We start from the raw sequence: 22731 nt of genomic DNA, 5'->3' as shown, positions 1-22731 counted from the left end.
GTCGTACGCACACACGCTTGAGCGCACAAACAAACGCACACAAACACACCACATGCTGGGCAGACAGAGGAGGGACGGTTTTGAGCAATACTCCCGTTGTGTGCTCCTGTTAATGTGTAACTGGACTACAATGTGTTCTGTGATGATAAGGGTATACAGCACCCCATTGAGCCCTCATCCCCTCCTGTAAAACCTCTTCTACAGAGAGACAGAAAGAATAGTATGATGAGAGAATAAGAGTGAAAAGAGAGAGAGACAAAGTGGAGAGAGAGAGAGCGCTAGAAAGAGAGAGAGAGAACCAATGTAACTGTGTCACATGGATACAACAGGTGCAACATTGGCTACACTCTTGTGTACACCTTTCCCCCTGCTTCTTTCTCTGTGTACTGGTGCCATGGCTAGGCAAAGCGTGGAGCAAATCATACTGTGATTGTGTTTGCTATTTCAATATGAAAATCAATCAATTGAAAAACATGTCTTTCTGGCTGCTTCAAATGTTCTGTGATTCATAGATTATCTGTGTTTTTTGTGCATTCCGTTAGTCCTAAGGTCTCCCTCTGCTCATGCTTTAGGTCTCCTCCAGTCAGACTGTCAGTTAATGTCACTGAGCATTCTTGGTAGACTGAGTATCCTGTCTCCTCAATGACATGCAGAGGGAGGAGTCGTCCCACTCCAACCTTTCTCCTCTCCTCTACTCTCATTTCGGTTCATCTCACCTGACAGGTCACCCGCAAACACTCAGACATGAACCACGACTCCCATACAAAGCTAAAAAAGCAACCGATGACCTGAAAAAAATCTCAAATCAACTTGTTACACAATGAAGTGGCGTAGTCGGTAGAAATCTGAGAAAATACTGCTCTGTCTGACATAAGACGATATGGTAATATAATACTTGGCAAAAGTGGATTGTGTTTACCCCCCCAGTCCCTACTCCTTACTTAGTATCCCCGTTTAAATTGGGGAGACTATCTTCTATCTGTCCCCTTAGTTAAATGGATGACAGCGTTCTAAAAGGGTGTGACCAAAACAAGCTTGGAGATCCTGTCGTGTTAACAGTTCTTTAAGAGAAGGGGTGGGTAGCTGTGCTTGACGTTCTGAAGCGCCGCTAAAACTTTAAAGGTATAGTTCACTTTTATGAAGTTGCTAAATATTCAGCAAACATTTAAAAATGCTTTGTAGTAAATGACAACACCCTAAGGAAGTCTAAAATATGATAGAACCACAAAAAAGTGACCTATTCATGTTCTCTCCAAATGCAGACTGAATTATTCAGTAAGTCTCATGCATAAAGTATAAGGGATATATGTTTTTGATGAAGTGTGGGGAGAATACGTGTTAGCTGTTCTAAGTGCTGCTGTCGGGTCCACAGGTAAGCAGCTCAGAAGCTATCTGTGCACTTGTGCAGAGAACAAGATTAAGAAGACACGATACTAATGTTGGCTGTCACCCTCACATGCACACACACACATGCAGTCACACACACATATGCAGTCACACACACATATGCAGTCACACACACATATGCAGTCACACACACACACACACACACACACACACACACACATGCACACGTACAGTACTGTGCAAAAGTTTTAGGCAGGTGTGAAAAAATGCTGTAAAGTAAGAATGCTTCAAAAAATAGACATGTTAATAGATTATATTTATCAATTAACTAAATGCAAAGTGAGTGAACAGAATACAAATCTAAATCAAATCCATATTTGGTGTGACCACCTTTTGGCTTCAAAACAGCATCAATTCTTGTCGGTACACTTGCACAAAGTTAGGGATTTTGTAGGCATATAGTCAGGTGTGTGATTAAGCAATTATACCAAACAGGTGCTAATGATCATCAATTCCATATGTAGGTTGAAACACAATCATTAACTGAAACAGAAACAGCTGTGTAGGAGGAATAAAACTAGGTGAGGAACTGCCAAACTCAGCTAACAAGGTGAGGTTGCTGAAGACAGTTTACTGTCAAAAGTCATACACCCTGGCAAGACTGAGCACAGCAACAAGACACAAGGTAGTTATACTGCATCAGCAAGGTCTCTCCCAGGCAGACATTTCAAGGCAGACAGGGGTTTCCAGATGTGCTGTCCAAGCTCTTTTGAAGAAGCACAAAGAAACGGGCAACGTCGAGGGCCGTAGACGCAGTGGTCGGCCAAGGAAACTTACTGCAGCAGATGAAAGACACATCATGCTTACTTCCCTTCACAATCGGAAGATGTCCAGCAGTGCCATCTGCTCAGAATTGGCAGAAAACAGTGGGAACCTGGTACACCCATCTACTGTCCGGAGAAGTCTGGTCAGAAGTGGCCTTCATGGAAGACTTGCGGCCAAAAAGCCATATATATCTCCTACGTGGAAACAAGGGCAAGCGACTCAACTATGCACGAAAACACAGGAACTGGGGTGTAGAAAAATGGCAGCAGGTGCTCTGGACTGATGAGTTCAAATTTGAAATATTTAGCTGTAGCAGAAGGCAGTTTGTTTGCCGAAGGGCTGGAGCGCAGTACACAAATGAGTGTCTGCAGGCAACAGTGAAGCATGGTGGAGGTTCCTTGCAAGTTTGGGGCTGCATTTCTGCAAATGGAGTTGGGGATTTGGTCAGAATTAATGGTCTCAATGCTGAGAAGTACAGGCAGATACGTATCCATCATGCAATACCATCAGGGTTGGCCCCAAATTCATTCTGCAGCATGATAACGACCCCAAACATACAGCGAAAGTCATTAAGAACGATCTTCAGCGTAAAGAAGAACAAGGAGACCTGGAAGTGATGGTAGGGCCCCCACAGAGCCCTGATCTCAACATCACCAAGTCTGTCCGGGATTACATGAAGAGAGAGAAGCACCTGAGGCTGCTACATCCACAGAAGAACTGTGGTTGGTTCTCCAAGATGTTTGGGCCAACCTACCTGCCGAGTTCCTTCAAAAAGTGTGTGCAAGTGTACCTAGAAGAATTTATGCTGTTTTGAATGCAAAGGGTGGTCACACCAAATATTGATTTGATGTAGATTTTTCTTCTGTTCACTCATTTTTGCATTTTGTTAATTGATAAATAGAAACTATTAACAAGTCTATTTCTGAAGGCATTCTTACTTTACAGCATTTTTTCACACCTGCCTAAAACTTTTGAACAGTACTCTATGTGCAGTTACTCGCAAACACACACACTCCCTTCCCAGTCTGTTCTTTGCGAATCATAGGTGCCACCTTGCATCTAGTCTCTCAGTGCTGAGAAGTTGGCATAGCTGTGCCACCTCTGGCCTGTTTCTCCACCACCTGTTCCTGCAGCCTAGTTTAGTGCAGTCACCTGACACATTACCTTTCACACGCAGCCTGGCCACCACTGTGTGTCCAGCTCTATTTAGGTAGGTGCCCTCAGACCATCAGGGAGCCCCTACCCCTCCCCGCAGGTTCCACTGGTATACAGTGTTTGAGTGTCTGTGTGTGTGTTTTCATATTGCTGAAGCAGTATTTGATGAACAGCGGGGCACAGATCGGGGCACACCACCTGGTAGGGGCGACCTGCCATGTATGATGCAATACACGAGTGTGCAGATCCTGAGAAGCCCAACCCTAAGAGGTGGAGACGAGGATCTGACGGTTCACGATGTCAAAGGCAGCGGATAGATCTAGAAGTATGAGAACAGAGGAGAGAGAGTCAGCTTTGGCAGAGCGGAGACCATCTGTGACACAGATGAATGCAGTCTCAGTTGAGTGACCCGTTTTGAAGCCTGACTGGTTAGGGTCAAGAAGATCTTCCCGAGAGAGATAATGAAAGAGTTGGTCAGAGAGAGATCAGAGGGGTTGAGTGTTTGTTACTTAATGAGGGGAGCGATATATCCTTTTTCTGTTATCCCAACTTAAAGACCTTCCAGAGTGACTTCAACCCGACTGGCCAAATAACTGCAGGATATCATTAGTAGACACATGGCTGGAGCAGGACATCATCAGGGGATGCATGACTGGAGTGGGTCATTGTGACAGTACAGTGGGGTGGTGTCACAGTAAATTAGTCACTTACAGTGCCTTCAGAAAGCATTCATACCCTTTGACTTAATCCACATTTTGTTGTGTTACGGACTAAATTCAGAATGTATTCAATTGTTTTAGGTTATTGCCCTGCTGAAAAGTGAATTAATCTTCCAGTGTCTGGTGGAAAGCAGATTGAACCAGGTTATCCTCTAAGATTTTGCCTTTGCTTAGGTCCATTTCATTTATTTTTTATCCTGAAAATCTTCCTAGTCCTTAACGATTACAAGCATACACATAACATAATACAGCCACCACTATGCTTGAAAATATGGAGAGTGGCACTCAGTAATGTGTTGTATTGGTCAAACATAACACTTTTTATTCAGGACAAAAAGTTAATTGCTTTGCTACATTTCTTGTAGTATTACTTTAGTGCTTTGTTGTAAACAGGATACATGTTTTAGAATATTTTTTATTCTGTACAGGCTTCCTTCTTTTTACTCTGTCAATTAGGTTAGTATTGTGCAGTAACTACAATGTTGTTGATCCATCCTCAGTTTTCTCCTATCACAACCATTAAACTCTAACTGTTTTAAAGTCCCCATTGGCCACATGGGGAAATCCCTGAGCGGTGTATCTTTGTAGTGACTGGGTGTATTGCTACACCATCCCAAGTGTAATTAATAACTTCACCATGCTCAAAGGGATATTCAATGTCTGCTTTTTTATTTTTACCCATCTACCAATAGGTGCCTTTCTTTGCAAGGCAATGGAAAACCTCCCTGGTCGTTGTGGTTGAATCGGTGTTTGAAATGTACTGCTCGACTGAGGGACCTTACAGATAATTGCATGTACACTAAAGAATCATGTTAAACACTATTATTGCACACAGTGAGTCCATGCAGCTTATTAAGCACATGTATACTCCTGAACTACATCTTTTATTCATTTGTACAAATTTCCAAAAACAAAATTCCACTTTGACATTATGGGGTATTGTGTGTAGGCTAGTGACAAAAAAACTAAACTGAATCAATTTTAAATTCAGGCTGTAACACAACAAAATGTGAAAAACGTCAAGGGGTGTGAATACTTTCTGAAGGTATATGCCTGTAGTCTAAATTCAATCTTTCCACTAGTTTGGCGCAGTTGATTAACCAAGCTGGGCTCCATGTGCAGGGATTAAGTTCCTAATTGCTGTGGGCTTCGTTATTATTCCAGCAATTAGCATCCAGAACATTGAATAAAACCAAAGCCGAAAGCGATGGGCACGCTAAAGGTATCCAATTTTCAATTCCGTTATCATATTGTCACAGTCTGGATAAACCTGTTTTCGATATCCGTTTAAACAAACTCACTATGAAATTGGAAATTGGCCATTAAAGCTAAGAGTGCAATAGAGCTCTGTAGCTCTGAGATGAGTAACCTTTCCCATGTCTTAGATGAGCGTATGCTTTTATGTTTCAAATTAAAAAAAATATAGAAAACCAGAAGGAAAACATGAAACACAAAAGAACACAGGTGAGACGATTGCGAGGAGAATGCCCATTTTCAAGCAACCCAGGCCAGTGTAGATATTGATTGGTAAGATGAGAAAAGGGAGAGAATGAAGAGAGAGAATGAGAGAGAGAAAGAGCAAGAGAGAGAGAGAGAGAGAGCGAAAGAGAGAGCTATAATATGGCATTTGAAATGTCTCAATTTCCTTGGAACTTGTGTGAGTGTATAATGTTTACTGTTAATTTTCTATTGTTTATTTCACTTTTCTTTATTATCTATTTCACTTGCTTTGGCAATGTAAACATACAGTGCATTAGGAAAGAATTCAGACCCCTTGACTTCTTGCACATTTTGTTACGTTACAGCCTAAATCTAAAATGGATTAAACCTTTTTTTTCCCTCTACACACAATACCCCATACTGACAATGCAAAAAAGATTTTTACATTTTTATATCCTGAAATACCTTATTTACATACACAACCGGTAAAACGTTTTAGAACACCTACTCATTCAAGATTATTTTTTATTTTTACTATGTTCTACATTGTACAATAATAGTGAAGACATCAAAACTATGAAATAACACATATGGAATCATGTAGTAACCAAAAAAGTGCTAAACAAACCAACGAATATTTTATATTTGAGATTCCTCAAACAGCCACCCTTTGCCTTGATGACAGCTTTGCACACTCTTGGCATTCTCTCAACCAGCTTCACCTGGAATGCTTTTCCAACAGTCTTGAAGGAGTTCCCACAGATGCTGAGCACTTGTTGGCTGTTTTTCCATCACGCTGTGGTGGAAAATCTGACTCATCCCAATACATTTCTATTTGGTTGAGGTCGGGGGATTGTGGAGGCCAGGTCATCTGATGCAGCACTCCATCACTCTCCTTCTTGGTCAAATAGCCCTTAGACAGCCTGGAGGTGTGCTGGGTCATTGTCCTGTTGAAAAACAAATGACTGTCCCACTAAGACCAAAACAGATGGGATGGCGTAACACTGCAGAATGCTGTGGTAGCCATGCTGGTTAAGTGTGTCTTGATTTCTAAATAAATCACAGAAGGTGTCATCAGTAAAGCACCCCCACACCATAACACCTCATCCTCCATGCTTTATGGTGGGAAATACACACGCGTAGATCATCCGTTCACCCACACCGTGTCTCACAAAGACATAGCGGTTGGAACCAAAAATCTCAAATTTGGACTCCAGATCAATGGACAAATTTCCACTGGTCTAATGTCTATTGCTCGTGTTTCTTGGCCCAAGCAAGTCTATTCTTCTTAATGGTATCCTTTAGTAGTGGTTTCTTTGCAGCAATTCAACCATGAAGGCCTGATTCACACAGTCTCCTCTGAACAGTTGATGTTGAGATGTGTCTGTTACTTGAACTTTTGCGAAGCATTTCTTTGGGCAGAAATGTCCAAGGCTGGTAACACTAATGAACTTATCATCTGCAACAGAGGTAACTCTGGGTCTTCCATTCCTGTGGCAGTCCTCATGAGAGCCAGTTTCATCATAGCGCTTGATGGTTTTTGCGACTGCACTTGAAGAAACATTAAAAGTTCTTGAAATTTTCTGGACTGACTGACCTTCATGTCTTAAAGTAATGATGGACAGTTGTTTCTCTTTGCTTATTTGAGCTGTTCTTGCCATAACATGGACTTTTACCCCCCCATAACATGGACCTTTACCCCCCCACCTTGTCACAAAACAACTGATTGGCTCAAACGCATTAAGAAGGAAAGAAATTCCACAAATTAACTTTTAACAAGGCACACCTGTTAATTGAAATGCATTCCAGGTGACTACCTCATGAAGCTGGTTGAGAGAATGCCAAGAGTGTGGAAAGCTGTCATCAAGGCAAAGGGTGGCTATTTGAATAATTTCAAAAAATAAAATATATTTTGATTTGTTTAACGTTTATTTGGTTACTACATGGTTCCATATGTGTTATTTCATAGTTTTGATGTCTTCACTATTATTCTACAATGTAGAAAATAGTAAAAATAAAGAAAAAATCCTTGAACGATTAGGTGTTCTAAAACTTTTGACCGGTAGTGTAAGTATTCAGACCCTTTGCTATGAAACCAAAAATTGAGCTCAGGTGCATCCTGTTTCCATTTATCATCCTTAAGATGTTTCTACCGCTTGATTGGAGTCCCCCTGTTGTAAATTCAATTGATTGGACATGATTTGGAAATATACATACCTGTCTATATAAGGTCCCACAGTTGACAGTGGATATCAGAGCAAAAACCAAGCCATGAGGTTGGAATTGGTACCGAAAAATGTCTACAGCATTGAAGGTCCCCAAGAACACAGTGGCCTCCGTCATTCTTAAATGGAAGAGGTTTGGAACCACCAAGACTCTTCCTGGAGCTGTCAACCCGGCCAAACTGAGCAATCGAGGGAGAAGGGCCTTGGTCAGGGATGTGTCCAAGAACCCGATGGTCACTCTGACTGAGCTCCAGAGTTCCTCTGTGGAGATGGGAGAACCTTCCAGAAGGACAACCATCTCTGCAGCACTCCACCAATCAGGCCTTTATCATAGAGTGGCCAGACGGAAGTCACTCCTCAGTTAAAAGCACATGACAGCCCACTTGGAGTTTGCCAAAAGGCACCTAAAGACTCTCAGACCATGACAAACAAGATTCTCTGGTCTGATGAAACTAAGACTTTACTTTTTGGCCTGAATGCCAAGCGTGACGTCTGGAGTAAACCTGGCACTATCCATACGGTGAAGATTGGTGGTCGCAGCATCATCATGCTGTGGGGATGTTTTTCAGCAGCAGGAACTGGGAGACTAGTCAGGATCCAGGAAAAGATGAACAACCTTAAGCACACAGATCCTTGATGAAAACCTGCTCCAGAGAGTTCAGGGACCTCAGACTGGAGCAAAGGTTCACCTTCCAACAGGACAACGACCCTAAGCACACAGCCAACACAATTCAGGAGTGGCTTCGGGACACGTCTCTGAATGTCCTTGAGTGGCCCAGCCAGTGCCCAGACTTGAACCCAATCGAACGTCTCTGGAGAGACCTGAAAATAGCAGTGCAGCGACACTCGAACTGCTTTGCTTTATCTTGGCCAGGTCGCAGTTGCAAATGAGAACTTGTTCTCAACTGGCCTACCTGGTTAAATAAAGGTGAAATAAAAAATTTTATAAAAAAACTCCCCATCCAACCTGACAGAGCTTGAGAGGATCTGCAGAGATGGTTGTAGCCACCAAGAAGACTCAAGGCTGTAATCGCTGCCAAAGGCACTTCAACAAAGTACTGAGTAAAGGACCTGAACACCTATGTAAATGTAATATTTCTGTTTAATTAAAATGTTTAATACAATAGCAAAAATTTCTAAAAAACTGTTTTTGATTTGTCATTATGGGGTTTTGCATGTAGCGTGATGAGGATTTGTTTTCCCCCGTCCATTTTAGAATAAGGCTGTAACATAACAAAATGTGGAAAAAGTCAAGGGGTCTGAAAACTTTCCGAATATACTATATGTTTCCCATGCCAATAAAGCCATTTGAATTGGAGAGAGAGAGAGTATCCAAAAGCAAGCCATCAGAGAAATGAGACTCATGGTGGGTGGTTTTGAGTGGTTTTTGAGTTGAGTCCCTGCAATAGTTTGTTTGAGGCACAGTAGATGGGGAAGTTGCTGATGATGATGTGGGTATCTGAAGGGAGGCTTGCCTGAGAGCGGTCCTGCTCTACCTATCCTGATGGTCATCTCGTCTGAGGCTGGGAACAGGGGGTCCTCCTCCTTGGCCAGTTTGGAGTCTGGGGGCAGGGCCAGGGCTATGTGGGGGTCCACCCCTATGCCCTAAAAAACACAGGCAGGGAGACAAACAAACATAGATGGGTTAACAGGTTATAGAGATTGAGAATGCATTCTCTTTTGCTATAGACCTGGCCATGAGGGTACAGTAACAGTAGACGTACACAGTCAGCTAGAAATACTTTGGTATGCACAAATTATCAACTTGGCTCTGCTTTTATTTGTTCACGAAAACCTAATTCTGATAATTTCATCAGAGGGTAATTACGTCAAGTGCTGCTTGTCAACTTAAAATAACATTATGTAACCTATGATTAATTCATTCTGGAACAAAAACAAACCTTCAAAGAAAACATTTGAAAAACAATTGATAATCTACTGTAGGTACTTATTTACACTTATTCAAAGCCTGTTCACACCTCCATTTTGAAGGTTCTGCTTTAAAAGCAGGTAGAGAAAGAGAGAAAGGTTTGATAAAAGCCTTGAGTCTGTAGGTGTGTCATGTTCAAATAGGCTACGGCTAATGTTCCCCACCTAGTCTCTGAAAAAAAGCATGCCAACAAGCAGATCAAAACCACTTATAAATGTATTAATGTTCCCATTAACATAGAATATTATCTTCGGATGCACTGTCAAACTCCACACAAAAATACCAATCAGTAATCGCCAGCACATCCATAAAACTGTGTGATTCTACACAGGAAATAATCACAATCATTAGTTGTTTTTTTGCCTTCGTTATTATTTCCGCCAGGGTAAATGAGGTGGCAAATAGACTAACACTGTCCAATCATAAGAAACAAAAAACAGACATGAAAGTGCAGCAGTGGGCCAGAGGAGCCAAGTGGTTTTTCAATATGAAGTGTTGTAAGACCGCAAAACACCTAGAAAATAATCAGGCCCATTTGGGGATTGAGGGAGAGAGCTTATTGCAGAGAAGCCACAAAAAGGGCTTTCACTTCTTCACAATTTAAAACAAGCTTTACACCACAAGGATTCAAAATAAGTTGTGTCTTCATGTCTGTCCGTGCATGCGACTCCGTGCGTGCGTGCGTGAGTGTGTGTGTGTGTGTGTGTGTGTGTGTGTGCCTGCCAGCATGCGTGCATGCCTTTGGGGAACTGGAGATGGCAGACCTGACACAATGTTATCAATGGGAAGTTATTACTGTAACTGTTAAACACTGCAAACAAGGGCCTGATGGGAAAGCTCAGGGGCATTCTAGTGTCTGCAGCTGTACCATGGGACCACAGCCAGATTACACTAATACTAAACTCTGGCTGTTCCCAAATGTATTTGATCCCCTGCTGATTTTGTACGTTTGACCACTGACAAAGAAATGATCAGTCTATAATTTTAATGGTAGGTTTATTTGAACAGTGAGAGACAGAATAACAACAAAAATATCCAGAAAAATGCATGCTAAAAATGTTATAAATTGATTTGCATTTTAATGAGGGAAATAAGTATTTGACCCCTGCAAAACATGACTTAGTACTTGGTGGCAAAACCCTTGTTGGCAATCACAGAGGTCAGAGGTTTCTTGTAGTTGGCCACCAGGTTTGCACACATCTCAGGAGGGATTTTGTCATTAAGTCATTAAGGTTTCGAGGCTGACGTTTGGCAACTCGAACCTTCAGTTCCCTCCACAGATTTTCTATGGGATTAAGGTCTGGAGACTGGCTAGGCCACTCCAGGACCTTAATGTGCTTCTTCTTGAGCCATTCCTTTGTTGCCTTGGCCGTGTGTTTTGGGTCACTGTCATGCTGGAATACCCATCCACGACCCATTTTCAATGCCCTGGCTGAGGGAAGGAGGTTCTCACCCAAGATTTGACAGTACATGGCCCCGTCCATCGTTCCTTTAATGCGGTGAAGTTGTCCTGTCCCCTTAGCAGAAAAACATCCCCAAAGCATAATGTTTCCACCTCCATGTTTGACGGTGGGGATGGTGTTCTTGGGGTCATAGGCAGCTTTCCTCCTCCTCCAAACACGAAGAGTTGAGTTGATGCCAAAGAGCTCCACTTTGGTCTCGTCTGACCACAACACTTTCACCCAGTTTTCCTCTGAATCATTCAGATGTTCATTGGCAAACTTCAGACGGGCATGTATATGTGCTTTCTTGAGCAGGGGGACCTTGCAGGCGCTGCAGGATTTCAGTCCTTCGCGGCGTAGTGTGTTAACAATTGTTTTCTTGGTGACTATGGTCCCAGCTGCCTTGAGATCATTGACAAGATCCTCCCGTGTAGTTCTGGGCTGATTCCTCACCATTCTCATGATCATTGCAACTCCACGAGGTGAGATCTTGTATGGAGCCCCAGGCCGAGGTAGATCGACAGATCTTTTGTGTTTCTTCCATTTGCGAATAATCGCACCAACTGTTGTCACCTTCTCACCAAGCTGCTTGGCGATGGTCTTGTAGCCCATTCCAGCCTTGCGTAGGTCTACAATCTTGTCCCTGACATCCTTGGAGAGCTCTTTGGTCTTGGCCATGGTGGAGAGTTTGGAATCTGATTGATTGCTTCTGTGGACAGGTGTCTTTTATACAGGTAACAAACTGAGATTAGGAGCATTCCCTTTAAGAGTGTGCTCCTAATCTCAGCTCGTTACCTGTATAAAAGACACCTGGGAGCCAGAAATCTCTCTGATTGAGAGGGGGTCAAATACTTATTTCCCTAATTAAAATGCAAATCAAATGATGACATTTTTGACATGCGTTTCTCTGGATTATTTTGTTGTTATTCTGTCTCTCACTGTTCAAATAAACCTACCATTAAAATTATAGACTGATCATTTCTTTGTCAGTGGGAAAACGTACAAAATCAGCAGGGGATCAAATACTTTTTTCCCTCACTGTAACTACCTACCAGCTATCAGTCAGCAAACCATTGCTAGCGGTCATCAGCTAACCTTTAGCTCGGAAAGCTCTCGCCAGTTCGAACAATGCGACTCAAACCAGAGCATAACGGACTAACCAGGATTACCAGGATTACTGTCCTGGTTAGTGATTACTGTCTTATTTCACTGTAGAGCCTCTAGCCCTGCTCAATATGCCTTAACCAACCATGTTGTTCCACCTCCTACATATGCGATGACATCACCTGGTTTAAACGTCTCTAGAGACTAAATCTCTCTCATCATTACTCAATGCCAAAGTTAACCTCCAATGTACTCACATCCTACCTTACCTTTGTCTGTACACTATGCCTTGAATCTATGCTATCGTGCCCAGAAACCTGCTCCTTTTACTCTCTGTTCCGAACGTGCTAGCCGGCCAGTTCATATAGCCTTTAGCCGTACCGTTATCCTACATCTCCTCTGTTCCTCTGGTGATGTAGAGGTTAATCCAGGTCCTGCAGTGCCTAGCTCCACTCCCACTCCCCAGGTGCTCTCATTTGTTGACTTCTGTAACCGTAAAAGCCTTGGTTTCATGCATGTTAACATTAGAAGCCTACTCCCTAAGATTGTTTTATTCACTGCTTTAGCACACTCCGCCAACCCGGATGTCCTAGCCGTGTCTGAATCCTGACTTAGGAAGGCCACCAAAAATCCTGAAATTTCCATCCCTAACTACAACATTTTCCGCCAAGATAGAACTGCCAAAGGGGGCGGTGTTGCAATCTACTGCAAAGATAGCCTGCAGAGTTCTGTATTACTATCCAAGTCTGCACCCAAACAATTTGAGCTTCTACTTCTAAAAATTCACATTTCCAGAAACAAGTCTCTCACTGTTGCCGCTTGCTATAGACCACCCTCTGCCCCCAGCTGTGCCCTCAACACCATATGTGAATTGATTGCCCCCATCTATCTTCTGAGCTCGTGCTACTAGGTGACCTAAACTGGGACATGCTTAACACCCCACCCATCCTACAATCTAAGCTAGATGCCCTCAAACTCACAAATTATCAATGAACCTACCAGGTACAACCCCAAATCCGTAAACACGGGCACCCTCATAGATATCATCCTAACTAACTCGTCCTCTAAATACACCTCTGCTGTTTTCAATCAAGATCTCAGCGATCACTGCCTCATTGCCTGCATCCGTAATGGGTCTGCGACCAAACGACCACCCCTCATCACTGTCAAAAGCTCCCTAAAACATTTCTGCGAGCAGGCCTTTCTAATCGACCTGGCCAGGGTATCCTGGAATGACATTGACCTCATCTCGTCAGTAGATGATGCCTGGTTATTCTTTAAAAGTGCCTTCCTCACCATCTTAAATAAGCATGCCCCATTCAAAACATTTAGAACTAGGAATAGATATAGTCCTTGGTTCACTCCAGAACTGTCTCCCCTTGACCAGCACAAAAACATCCTGTGGTGTTCTGCATTAGCATCGAATACCCCCCATGATATGCAACTTTTCTATCCAAATCTGTTAATTATATGCATATCCTAGCTTCTGAGTTGGTGTAGGAGGCAGTTAAAAATGGGCACATATTTTTTTCAAAATTCTCAATACTGCCCCCTATCCCCAACAGGTTAACTAACCTCCAGACGAGCTTCAATGCCATACAACTTTCCTTTCGTGGCCTCCAACTGCTCTTAAATGCAAATAAAACGAAATGCATGCTATTCAATCGATCACTGCCCGCACGTCCAGCATCAGTACTCTGGACGGCTCTGACTTAGAATACGTGGACAACTACAAATACCTAGGTGTCTGGTTAGACTGTAAACTCTCATTCCAGACTCACATTAAGCATCTCCAATCCAAAACTAAATCTAGAATCGGCTTCCTATATCGCAACAAAGCATCCTTCACTCATGCTGCCAAACATACCCTCGTAAAACTGACCATCCTACCGATCCTCGACTTCGACGATGTCATCTATAAAATAGCCTCCAACACTCTACTCAACAAATTGGATGCAGTCTATCACAGTGCCATCCGTTTTGTCAGCAAAGCCCCATACACTAACCACCACTGCGACCTGTACGCTCTCGTAGGTTGGCCCTCGCTTCATACTCGTCGCCAAACCCACTGGCTACAGGTTATCTACAAGTCTCTGCTAGGTAAAGCCCCGCCTTATCTCAGCTCACTGGTCACCATAGCAGCACCCACTCGTAGCACGCGCTCCAGCAGGTATATCTCACTGGTCACCCCCAAAGCCAATTCCTCTTTTGGTTGCCTTTCCTTCCAGTTCTCTGCTGCCAATGACTGGAACGAACTGCAAAAATCACTGAAGCTGGAGACTCATATCTCCCTCACTAGCTTTAAGCACCAGCTGTCAGAGCAGCTCACAGATCACTGCACCTGTACATAGCCCATCTGTAAACAGCCCATCTATCTACCTCATCCCCATACTGTATTTATTTATTTATCTTGCTCCTTTGCACCCCAGTATCTCTACTTGCACATTCATCTTCTGCACATCTACTATTTCAGTGTTTAATTGCTATATTGTAATTACTTCGCCACCATGGCCTATTTATTGCCTTAACTCCCTTATCTTACCTTATTTGCACTCACTGTATATACACTTTTTGTTTTCTTTTTTTTCTACTGTATTATTGACTGTATGTTTTCTTTTGTTTATTCCATGTGTAACTCTGTGTTGTTGTATGCGTCAAATTGCTATGCTTTATCTTGGCCAGGTCGCAGTTGCAAATGAAAACTTGTTCTCAACTAGCCTACCTGGTTAAATAAAGGTGAAATAAAAAATAATAATCAGAACGAAAAACTATCATTTAATACGTACATAGGGATCTATTAGCAGAAAAAGTGTTCTATTAACAAAAGGTAAAGAAATAAGTTTGCTTTACATAACATGTTTGTTGTTGTTGCCGTTTTATAGCTAATTCTACACATTTTGGCCTCCCGAGTGTTGCAGTGGTCTAATGCACTGCATCGCAGTGCTAGCTGTGCCACTAGAGATCCTGGTTAGAGATCCTGGTTAGAGATCCTGGTTAGATCCAGGCTCTGTCGCAGCCGGCCGCAACTGGGAGACCCATGTGGCGGCACACAATTGGCCCAGAGTCGTCCGGGTTAGGGGAGCGTTTGGCCGGCATGTTTTTGTCCCATCGCGCACTACTCCTGTGGCGGGCCGGGCGCAATGCTGCTGACATGGTCGCCAGGTGTACGGTGTCTCCTCCGACACATTGGTGTGGCCGGGTTCCGGGTTTAAGCGGGCATTGTTTCAAGAAGCAGTGCGGCTTGGCTGGGTTGTGTTTCGGAGGACGCACGGCACTCGACCTTCGCCTCTAACGAGTTCGTACGGGAATTGCAGCGATGGGACAAGTCTGTAACTACCAATTGGATACCACAAATTTAGGGACAAAAAGGAGTACAAAAGTTTTTTCAGTTCTAAAAGCAAATGTTCTCCACAATTCTCCACATTTTTCCATGACTTATTATGAAATCTGAGTGAGTGGCAATGATTTCTTCAAGCTTAGATAGTCTAGCCAGCTAACTAAACTAATTTACCAATTTAAATCATGTTAATTGACATGGGTTACTTGAGTGACTGTCATTAAATGACATACAGTGGCTTGTGAAAGTCTTCACCCCCTGGCATTTTTCCTATTTTGCTGCCTTACAACCTGGAATTAAAATTGATTTTTTTTGGGGGGGGGGTGTATCATTTGATTTACACAACATGCCTGCCACTTTGAAGATGCAAAATATTCCCCCAAAGTCAATACTTTGTAAAACCACCTTTTGCAGCAATTACAGCTGCAAGCCTCTTGGGGTATGTCTCTATAAGCTTGGCACATCTAGCCACTGTGATTTTTGCCCATTCTTCAAGGCAAAACTGCTCCAGCTCCTTCAAGTTGGATGGGTTCCGCTGGTGTACAGCAATCTTTAAGTCATACCACAGATTCTAAATTGGATTGAGGTCTGGGCTTTGACTAGGCCATTCCAGGACATTTAAATGTTCCCCCTTAAACCACTTGAGTGTTGCTTTAGCAGTATGCTTAGGGTCATTGTCCTGCTGGAAGGTGAACCTCCGTCCAAGTCTCAAAACTCTGGAAGACTGAAACAGGTTTCCCTCAAGAATGTCCCTGCACAGTATATAGCGCAATCCATCATTCCTTCAATTCCGACCAGTTTCCCAGTCCCTGCCGATGAAAAACATCGGCAGGGACTGGTGTTCTCGCGTGTTCTCGGGGTGATGAGAGATGTTGGGTTTGCACCAGACGTAGCGTTTTCCTTGATGGGCAAAAAGCACAATTTTAGTCTCATCTGACCAGAGTACCTTCTTCCATGCCTTTTGTCAAACACCAAACGTGTTTGCTTATATATTTTTTTAAACAAAGGCTTTTTCAGGCCACTCTTCCATAAAGCCCAGCTCTGTGGAGCGTACGGCTTAAAGTGGTCCAATGGACAGATACTCCAATCTCCGCTGTGGCACTTTGCAGCTCCTTCAGGGTTGTCTTTGGTCTCTTTGTAACCTCTCTGATTAATGCCCTCCTTGCCTGGTCCATGAGTTTTGGTGGTATGCCCTCTCTTGGCAGGTTTGTTGTGGTGCCATATTCTTTCCATTTTTTAATAATGGATTTAATGGTTCTCCGAGAGATGTTCAAAGTTTCTGATATTTTTTTATAACCGAACCCTGATCTATACTTCTCCACAACTTTGTCCCTGACCTGTTTGGAGAGCTCCTTGGTCTTCATAGTGCCGCTTGCTTGGTGGTGCCTCTTGCTTAGTGGTGTTGCAGACTCTGGGGCCTTTCAGAACAGGTGTAAATATACTGAGATCATGTGACAGATCATTGCACACAGGTGGACATTATTTAACTAATTATGTGACTTCTGAAGGTGATTGGTTGCACCAGATCTTATTTCAGGGCTTCATAGCAAAGGGGGTGAATACATATGCACACATCATTTTGTTTTTAATCAGTGGCTTAAAAACAAAGGTGTTATTGTAAGCTGATGATTCATGTTTTCTTCTGAAATCACAATTAGAATCCTTCCACAGCCTCATAGAGGATCTAGATACTTTTGCTAACCTCTCTGGATTAAAACCAAATTATGGTAAGTGTACTATATTACATATTGGATCACAAAAAATTTCACTTTTACATTACCGTGTAGTTTACCAATAAAATGGTCTGACGGGGATGTGGCCATACTCGGTATACAAATCCCGAAAGAAAGAAATGATCGCACTCCAATAAATGTTTACAGAAAGTTAGTAAAAATAGATCAAATCTACCATGGAAAGGAAAATACCTGTCTATTTGTGGAAAAATCACCCTGATTAACTCTACAGTCATATCACAGTTTACCTATATGCTTATGGTTCGCCAACACCTAGTGACCTGCTTTTTAAATTATATGAACAAAAAATATTCAATTTTATGTGGAATGGCAAGCCAGACAAAATTAAAAGGGCATATTTATATAACGAATATAAATTCGGACTGCAGAAATTATTAAATATTAAAGCATTAGACCTCTCACTAAAGGCATCAGTCATACAAAAGTTATACTTACATCCAAAATGGTTCTCTAGTAAATTAGTAAGAATGTCTCACCCCATGTTCAAGAATGGCCTTTTTCCCTTTCTTCAAATTTAAACTGCTCACTTTCAGTTATTTGAAAACAAAATAATCTCCAAAATATCATAATTTTTTAAACAAGCCTTAGAAACTTGGTTTCAATTTCAGTTTAATCCACATGAAAAGACAGAGCAAATAAAAAAAATGGTGATTAAACTCAAATATACTAATTGATAAAAAAAACAACGTATTTTTCAATAAAATGTTTAAAAAATGTACAATTTTTGTAAATGATATCATAAATTGGACTGGTGGAGTTATGTCACACATGCAGCTAACACAGACATATGGAAATGTTTGCTCTACCCAAAATTACAACCAACTAATTGCAGCCTTACCACAAAAATGGAAGAGGCAAGTAGAAGGTGGAAAAAGTACGGAACTTGTCTGTTGGCCCTGCATTAAAGACCAGAAATGGTTAAAGAAAATTGTGATAAATAAAAACATATACCAATTTAATTTAAGGACTATAAAATTGGAAAGAGATTTTCGATGTACCAATTACATGGCACATGGTTTATGAATTGATACGCAAAACAACACCGGATTCTAAACTTCAAATTGTTCGATAGAAATTCTTATACAAAATTCTTGCAACCAATAAAATGTTACATATATGGGGGACACACTCTTCCCAGCTCTGCAGATTTTGCAGCGAGGAGGCAGAGTCATTAGATCATTTACTTTGGTACTGTCCATATGTAGCTCGTTTTTGGTCACAGGTCCAGGAATGGCTGAAGAATTGCAACATTTACCTAGAACTCACGCTGCAGATAGCAATACTGGGTGATTTGAAAAGTCATAGTCAATCAATGAATAAATTAATAATTATTTTAGCAAAAATGTTTCTTTAATTTACAATCTGTAGAAGCTATGAGAATTGAAAGGTTCAGTACTTTTGTGAAGCATCACAGCACAGTTGAAAAATGTATGGCAAATAGAAATCCAAAATGGATGGTGTTAAGAGATAGATGGGAGGGGTTGAAGGGGGCTGAAGGGTGGGACTAATAACAACAAGATAACCAATGTAAAACATACGGGGTCTGTAAAATGTATATAGGTTCAGAAATGTTGTGAAATAGCACAGTTACAAATAGAAATCAAACTGGATGGACATTAGAAATAGAGGAAAGACTAAAAACAAATTAAATACAACTATTGTAAAACAGATTGTGCCCATAAAATGTGTATAAACTGAAGGTAGAAGCCTAAGTGTTATTGTTTATTAGTTTACTCAAATTGGGGGAGGGGTGGTAGGGTTTGCAGGGAATAATAAAGGTATATTCAAAAAAAAGTGTGTGTATGCATGTATGTATGTATGTATGTATGTATATACAGTTGAAGTCGGAAGTTTACATACACCTTTAGCCACGTATATTTAAACTCAGTTTTTCACAATTCCTGACATTTAATCCTAGTAAAAATTCACTGTCTTAGGTCAGTTAGGATCACCACTTTACTTTAAGAATGTTAAATGTCCGAATAATAGTACAGAGAATGATTTATTTCAGCTTTTATCTCTTTCATCACATTCACAGTGGGTCAGAAGATTACATACACTCAATTAGTATTTGGTAGCATTGCCTTTAAATTGTTTAACTTGGGTCAAACGTTTCGGATACCCTTCCACAAGCTTACCACAATAAGTTGGGAGAATTTTGGCCCATTCCTGCTGACAGAGCTGGTGTAACTGAGTCAGGTTTGTAGGCTTCATTGCTCGAACACACCTTTTCAGTTCTGCCCAAAAATGTTCTATAGGATTGAGGTCAGGGCTTTGTGATGGCCACTCCAATATCTTGACTTTGTTGTCCTTAAGCCATATTGCCACAACTTTGCTTGCAAGTATGCTTGGGGTCATTGTCCATTTGGAAGACCCATTTGCGACCAAGCTTTAACTTTCTGACTGATGTCTTGAGATGTTGCTTCATATATCCACATCATTTTCCACCCTCATGATGCCATCTATTTTGTGAAGTGCACCAGTCCCTCCTGTAGAAAAGCACCCCCACAACATGACGATGCCACCATCGTGCTTCACGGTTGGGATGGTGTTCTTCAGCTTACAAGCCTCCCGGTTTTTCCTCCAAACATAACAATGGTCATTATGGCCAAACAGTTCTATTTTTGTTTCATCAGACCAGAGGACATTTCTCCAAAAAGTACGATCTCTGTCCCCATGTGCAGTTGCAAACCGTAGTCTGTTTTTTTTATGGCGGTTTTGGAGCAGCGGCTTCTTCCTTGCTGAGCGCCCTTTCAGGTTTCGTCGATATAGGACCCGTTTTACTGTGGATATAGATACTTTTGTACCTGTTCCCTCCAGCATCTTCACAAGGTCCTTTTCTGTTGTTCTGGGATTGACTTGCACTTTTCCCACCAAAGTGCGTTCATCTCTAGGAGACAGAACGCATCTCCTTCCTGAGCGGTATGATGGCTGCGTGGTCCCATGGTGTTTATACTTGCATACTTTTGTTTGTACAGATGAACGTGGTACCTTCAGGCGTTTGGAAATTGCTCCCAAGGATGAACCAGACTTGTGGACGTCTGCAATTTAGTTTCTGAGGTCTTGGCTGATTTCTTTTGATTTTCCCATGATGTCAAGCAAAGAGGCACTGAGTTTGGAGGTAGGCCTTGAAATACATCCACAGGTACACCTCCAATTGACTCAAATGATGTCAATTAGCCTATCAGAAGCTTCTAAAGCCATGACATCATTTTCTGGAATTTTCCAAGCGGTTTAAAGGGACAGTCAAGTTAGTGTATGTAAACTTCTGACCCACTGGAAATGTGATACAGTGAATTATAAGTGAAATAATCTGTCTGTAAACAATTGTTGGAAAAATGACGTGTCATGCACAAAGTAGATGTCCTAACCAACTTGCCAAAACTATAGTTTGTTAACATGAAATTTGTGGAGCGGTTGAAAAACAAGTTTTAATGACTACAACCTAAGTGTATGTAAACTTCTGACTTCAACTGTACGCAGAGACTGGAGAAACTCTCCTGTGATGAGATGTTGTTATGGCAGAGAGATGAAAAATGATGAAGAGAGAGACTAAGGGAGGAAGGGATGGAGGGAGGGAGAGAGAGAAAGATGGAGGGAGAAGGGGAGAGAGAGGCAGAGAAAGAAAGAAGAGAGGGACAGAGACAGAGAGACAGAGACTGCTTCTTTTTAGACCATTCTCAATAGCCAGCCACTGTCTGAATAATTCAGAACATTCCACAGTGTGTGTCACAAAACAATGCACACTATGTTGGAGGGGTGTCATACTTTACAAAATTAAGTGCACCCAAGTACAAAACACGATGCTAGATTATATACAGTGCATTCGGAAATTATTCAGACCCCTTGACTTTTTACACATTTTGTTACGTTACAGCCTTATTCTAAAATGGATTAAACTGTTGTTTTCTCTCATCTATCAACACACAATACCCCATAATGACAAAGCAAAAACAGATGTCTAGAAATTTCAGCAAATGTATAAAAAATAATAATAATGAAATATCACATTTACAGTAAATAAGTATTCAGACAAAACTGGCGGCCCCCAGGCTAAATATGGCCTGCCAGCAAAATTATGTGGCCCCCCAAAGCCACTCAAATTATAATAATAAAAATATTAAAATATAATTTTGTGATGGTGAAATGTAAATCTGCAACCGCAGCGCTATCAATTGGGAGGTGAACAGTGCCTGGTGCTAAAAATATAGCTAACTTGTTTTGCAAGTGTTGCACAGCAACAGATGGAGAAAACATACACCAGTCGAGTAATTCATTTCAACAATAATCTTCATTTTAATTTGACTTTACAAACAACACGAGGGCGTAATTGGAGTCTATTTCTTCTAAGCCTAGGCCTATATAAAATAACTTAACTGGCTGAGGCTGGCAATGAGGCTTAACAGCATTAAAAAATATATGGCCTGATAAGTGAGATTTTTTTTATTAGGTCTACTTAAAATTGCATTGACTTATGAGAAAGAGGAAAATTAGGAAAATGAGGACTCGCAGGTGTAAGTCGATCCAAACATTTTTAGCACATAAAATGCAAGTTTCTGTATTGTGCTCTATTCCTCTGACCATGCCACCAAAAATGCACACAAGGACCCGGCACTTCTGAGCGCATCCCTGATTTGGCTCGATGTCTGGAATTCAATCAGCTCAGTTTGAATTGCGTTCTCAACAGCGAGGGTATTGTTTTCTTAGCAAGGGAGGAGAATTTTCCACCTGGGCGGACTGTGAGAGGATCACATACAAACGCAATGATATCCTTGGGAATGCTGTAGTCTTGAAATCTGGTGGAGAAGTTGTCCGGTCCCTTGCAGTTAACGCTTCAATGTCTCTGCGTCGGGCCTCTGTCTGGGGCGGTAAGGCCACTTTGAAAGTTCCATGATTCGATTCATAATGACATCTGAGATCGAATTCTTTGCAAACCTCAACATTTTCATTGCAAATAACACACACTGGCTTGGCATTGGGATAAATATGGTAAGGTGAAAGTATATCTCTCTGTACATTCTTCCCTGAAACTTCGATTTTCATTATCCACCTTTGTTTTGATACTTGCTATCAAGCTAATTGTTCTGAATGAATGCTGACGTTTCAAAAAGTAGTGGAGCCTACAGTAGGCTAAGTAGACCTGTTTTTCCCCACCAATCAAGGCACAGACAAATAGACAAAAATAATAATTGAATAGAGACATGGTGATTATGAGTGTAATCAGATGAAAATGATTATGTTACTGTCACTGAATGTATTATGTACTAATCAGATATGTTAAAAATGTTGTTCAATTTGCAGTGTAGGCCAATTCTTTGTGCTAATATTATATACTAATTATGTTCTGGCCCGCCGACTATTAGCTCAGAACCCAGTTGACAAACCCTGCTTTACTCAGAACTTTGTTGAACCACCTTTAGCAGAGATTACAGCCTTGAGTCTTCTTGGGTATG

At 41.6% G+C, this 22731-nt stretch overlaps 1 protein-coding gene across 4 annotated transcripts in view; it reads right to left on the bottom strand.

The window, feature by feature from the left end:
- s39ab (Zinc transporter SLC39A11) overlaps window positions 1-22731 on the bottom strand; it is a 140947-nt gene that overhangs the window by 55734 nt on the left and 62482 nt on the right. For all 4 annotated transcript variants that reach the window (XM_014178910.2, XM_014178909.2, XM_014178912.2 and 1 more), the window contains 1 exon segment: window positions 9187-9316. In XM_014178910.2, coding sequence (XP_014034385.1) covers window positions 9187-9316 — 130 coding nt within the window.

This window comes from Salmo salar, chromosome ssa28, assembly GCF_905237065.1.
Source record: "Salmo salar chromosome ssa28, Ssal_v3.1, whole genome shotgun sequence".
NCBI lineage: Eukaryota > Metazoa > Chordata > Actinopteri > Salmoniformes > Salmonidae > Salmo > Salmo salar.
Note: the sequence above shows the minus strand (reverse complement) of the source record. Positions and strands in the feature narration are given on the sequence as shown.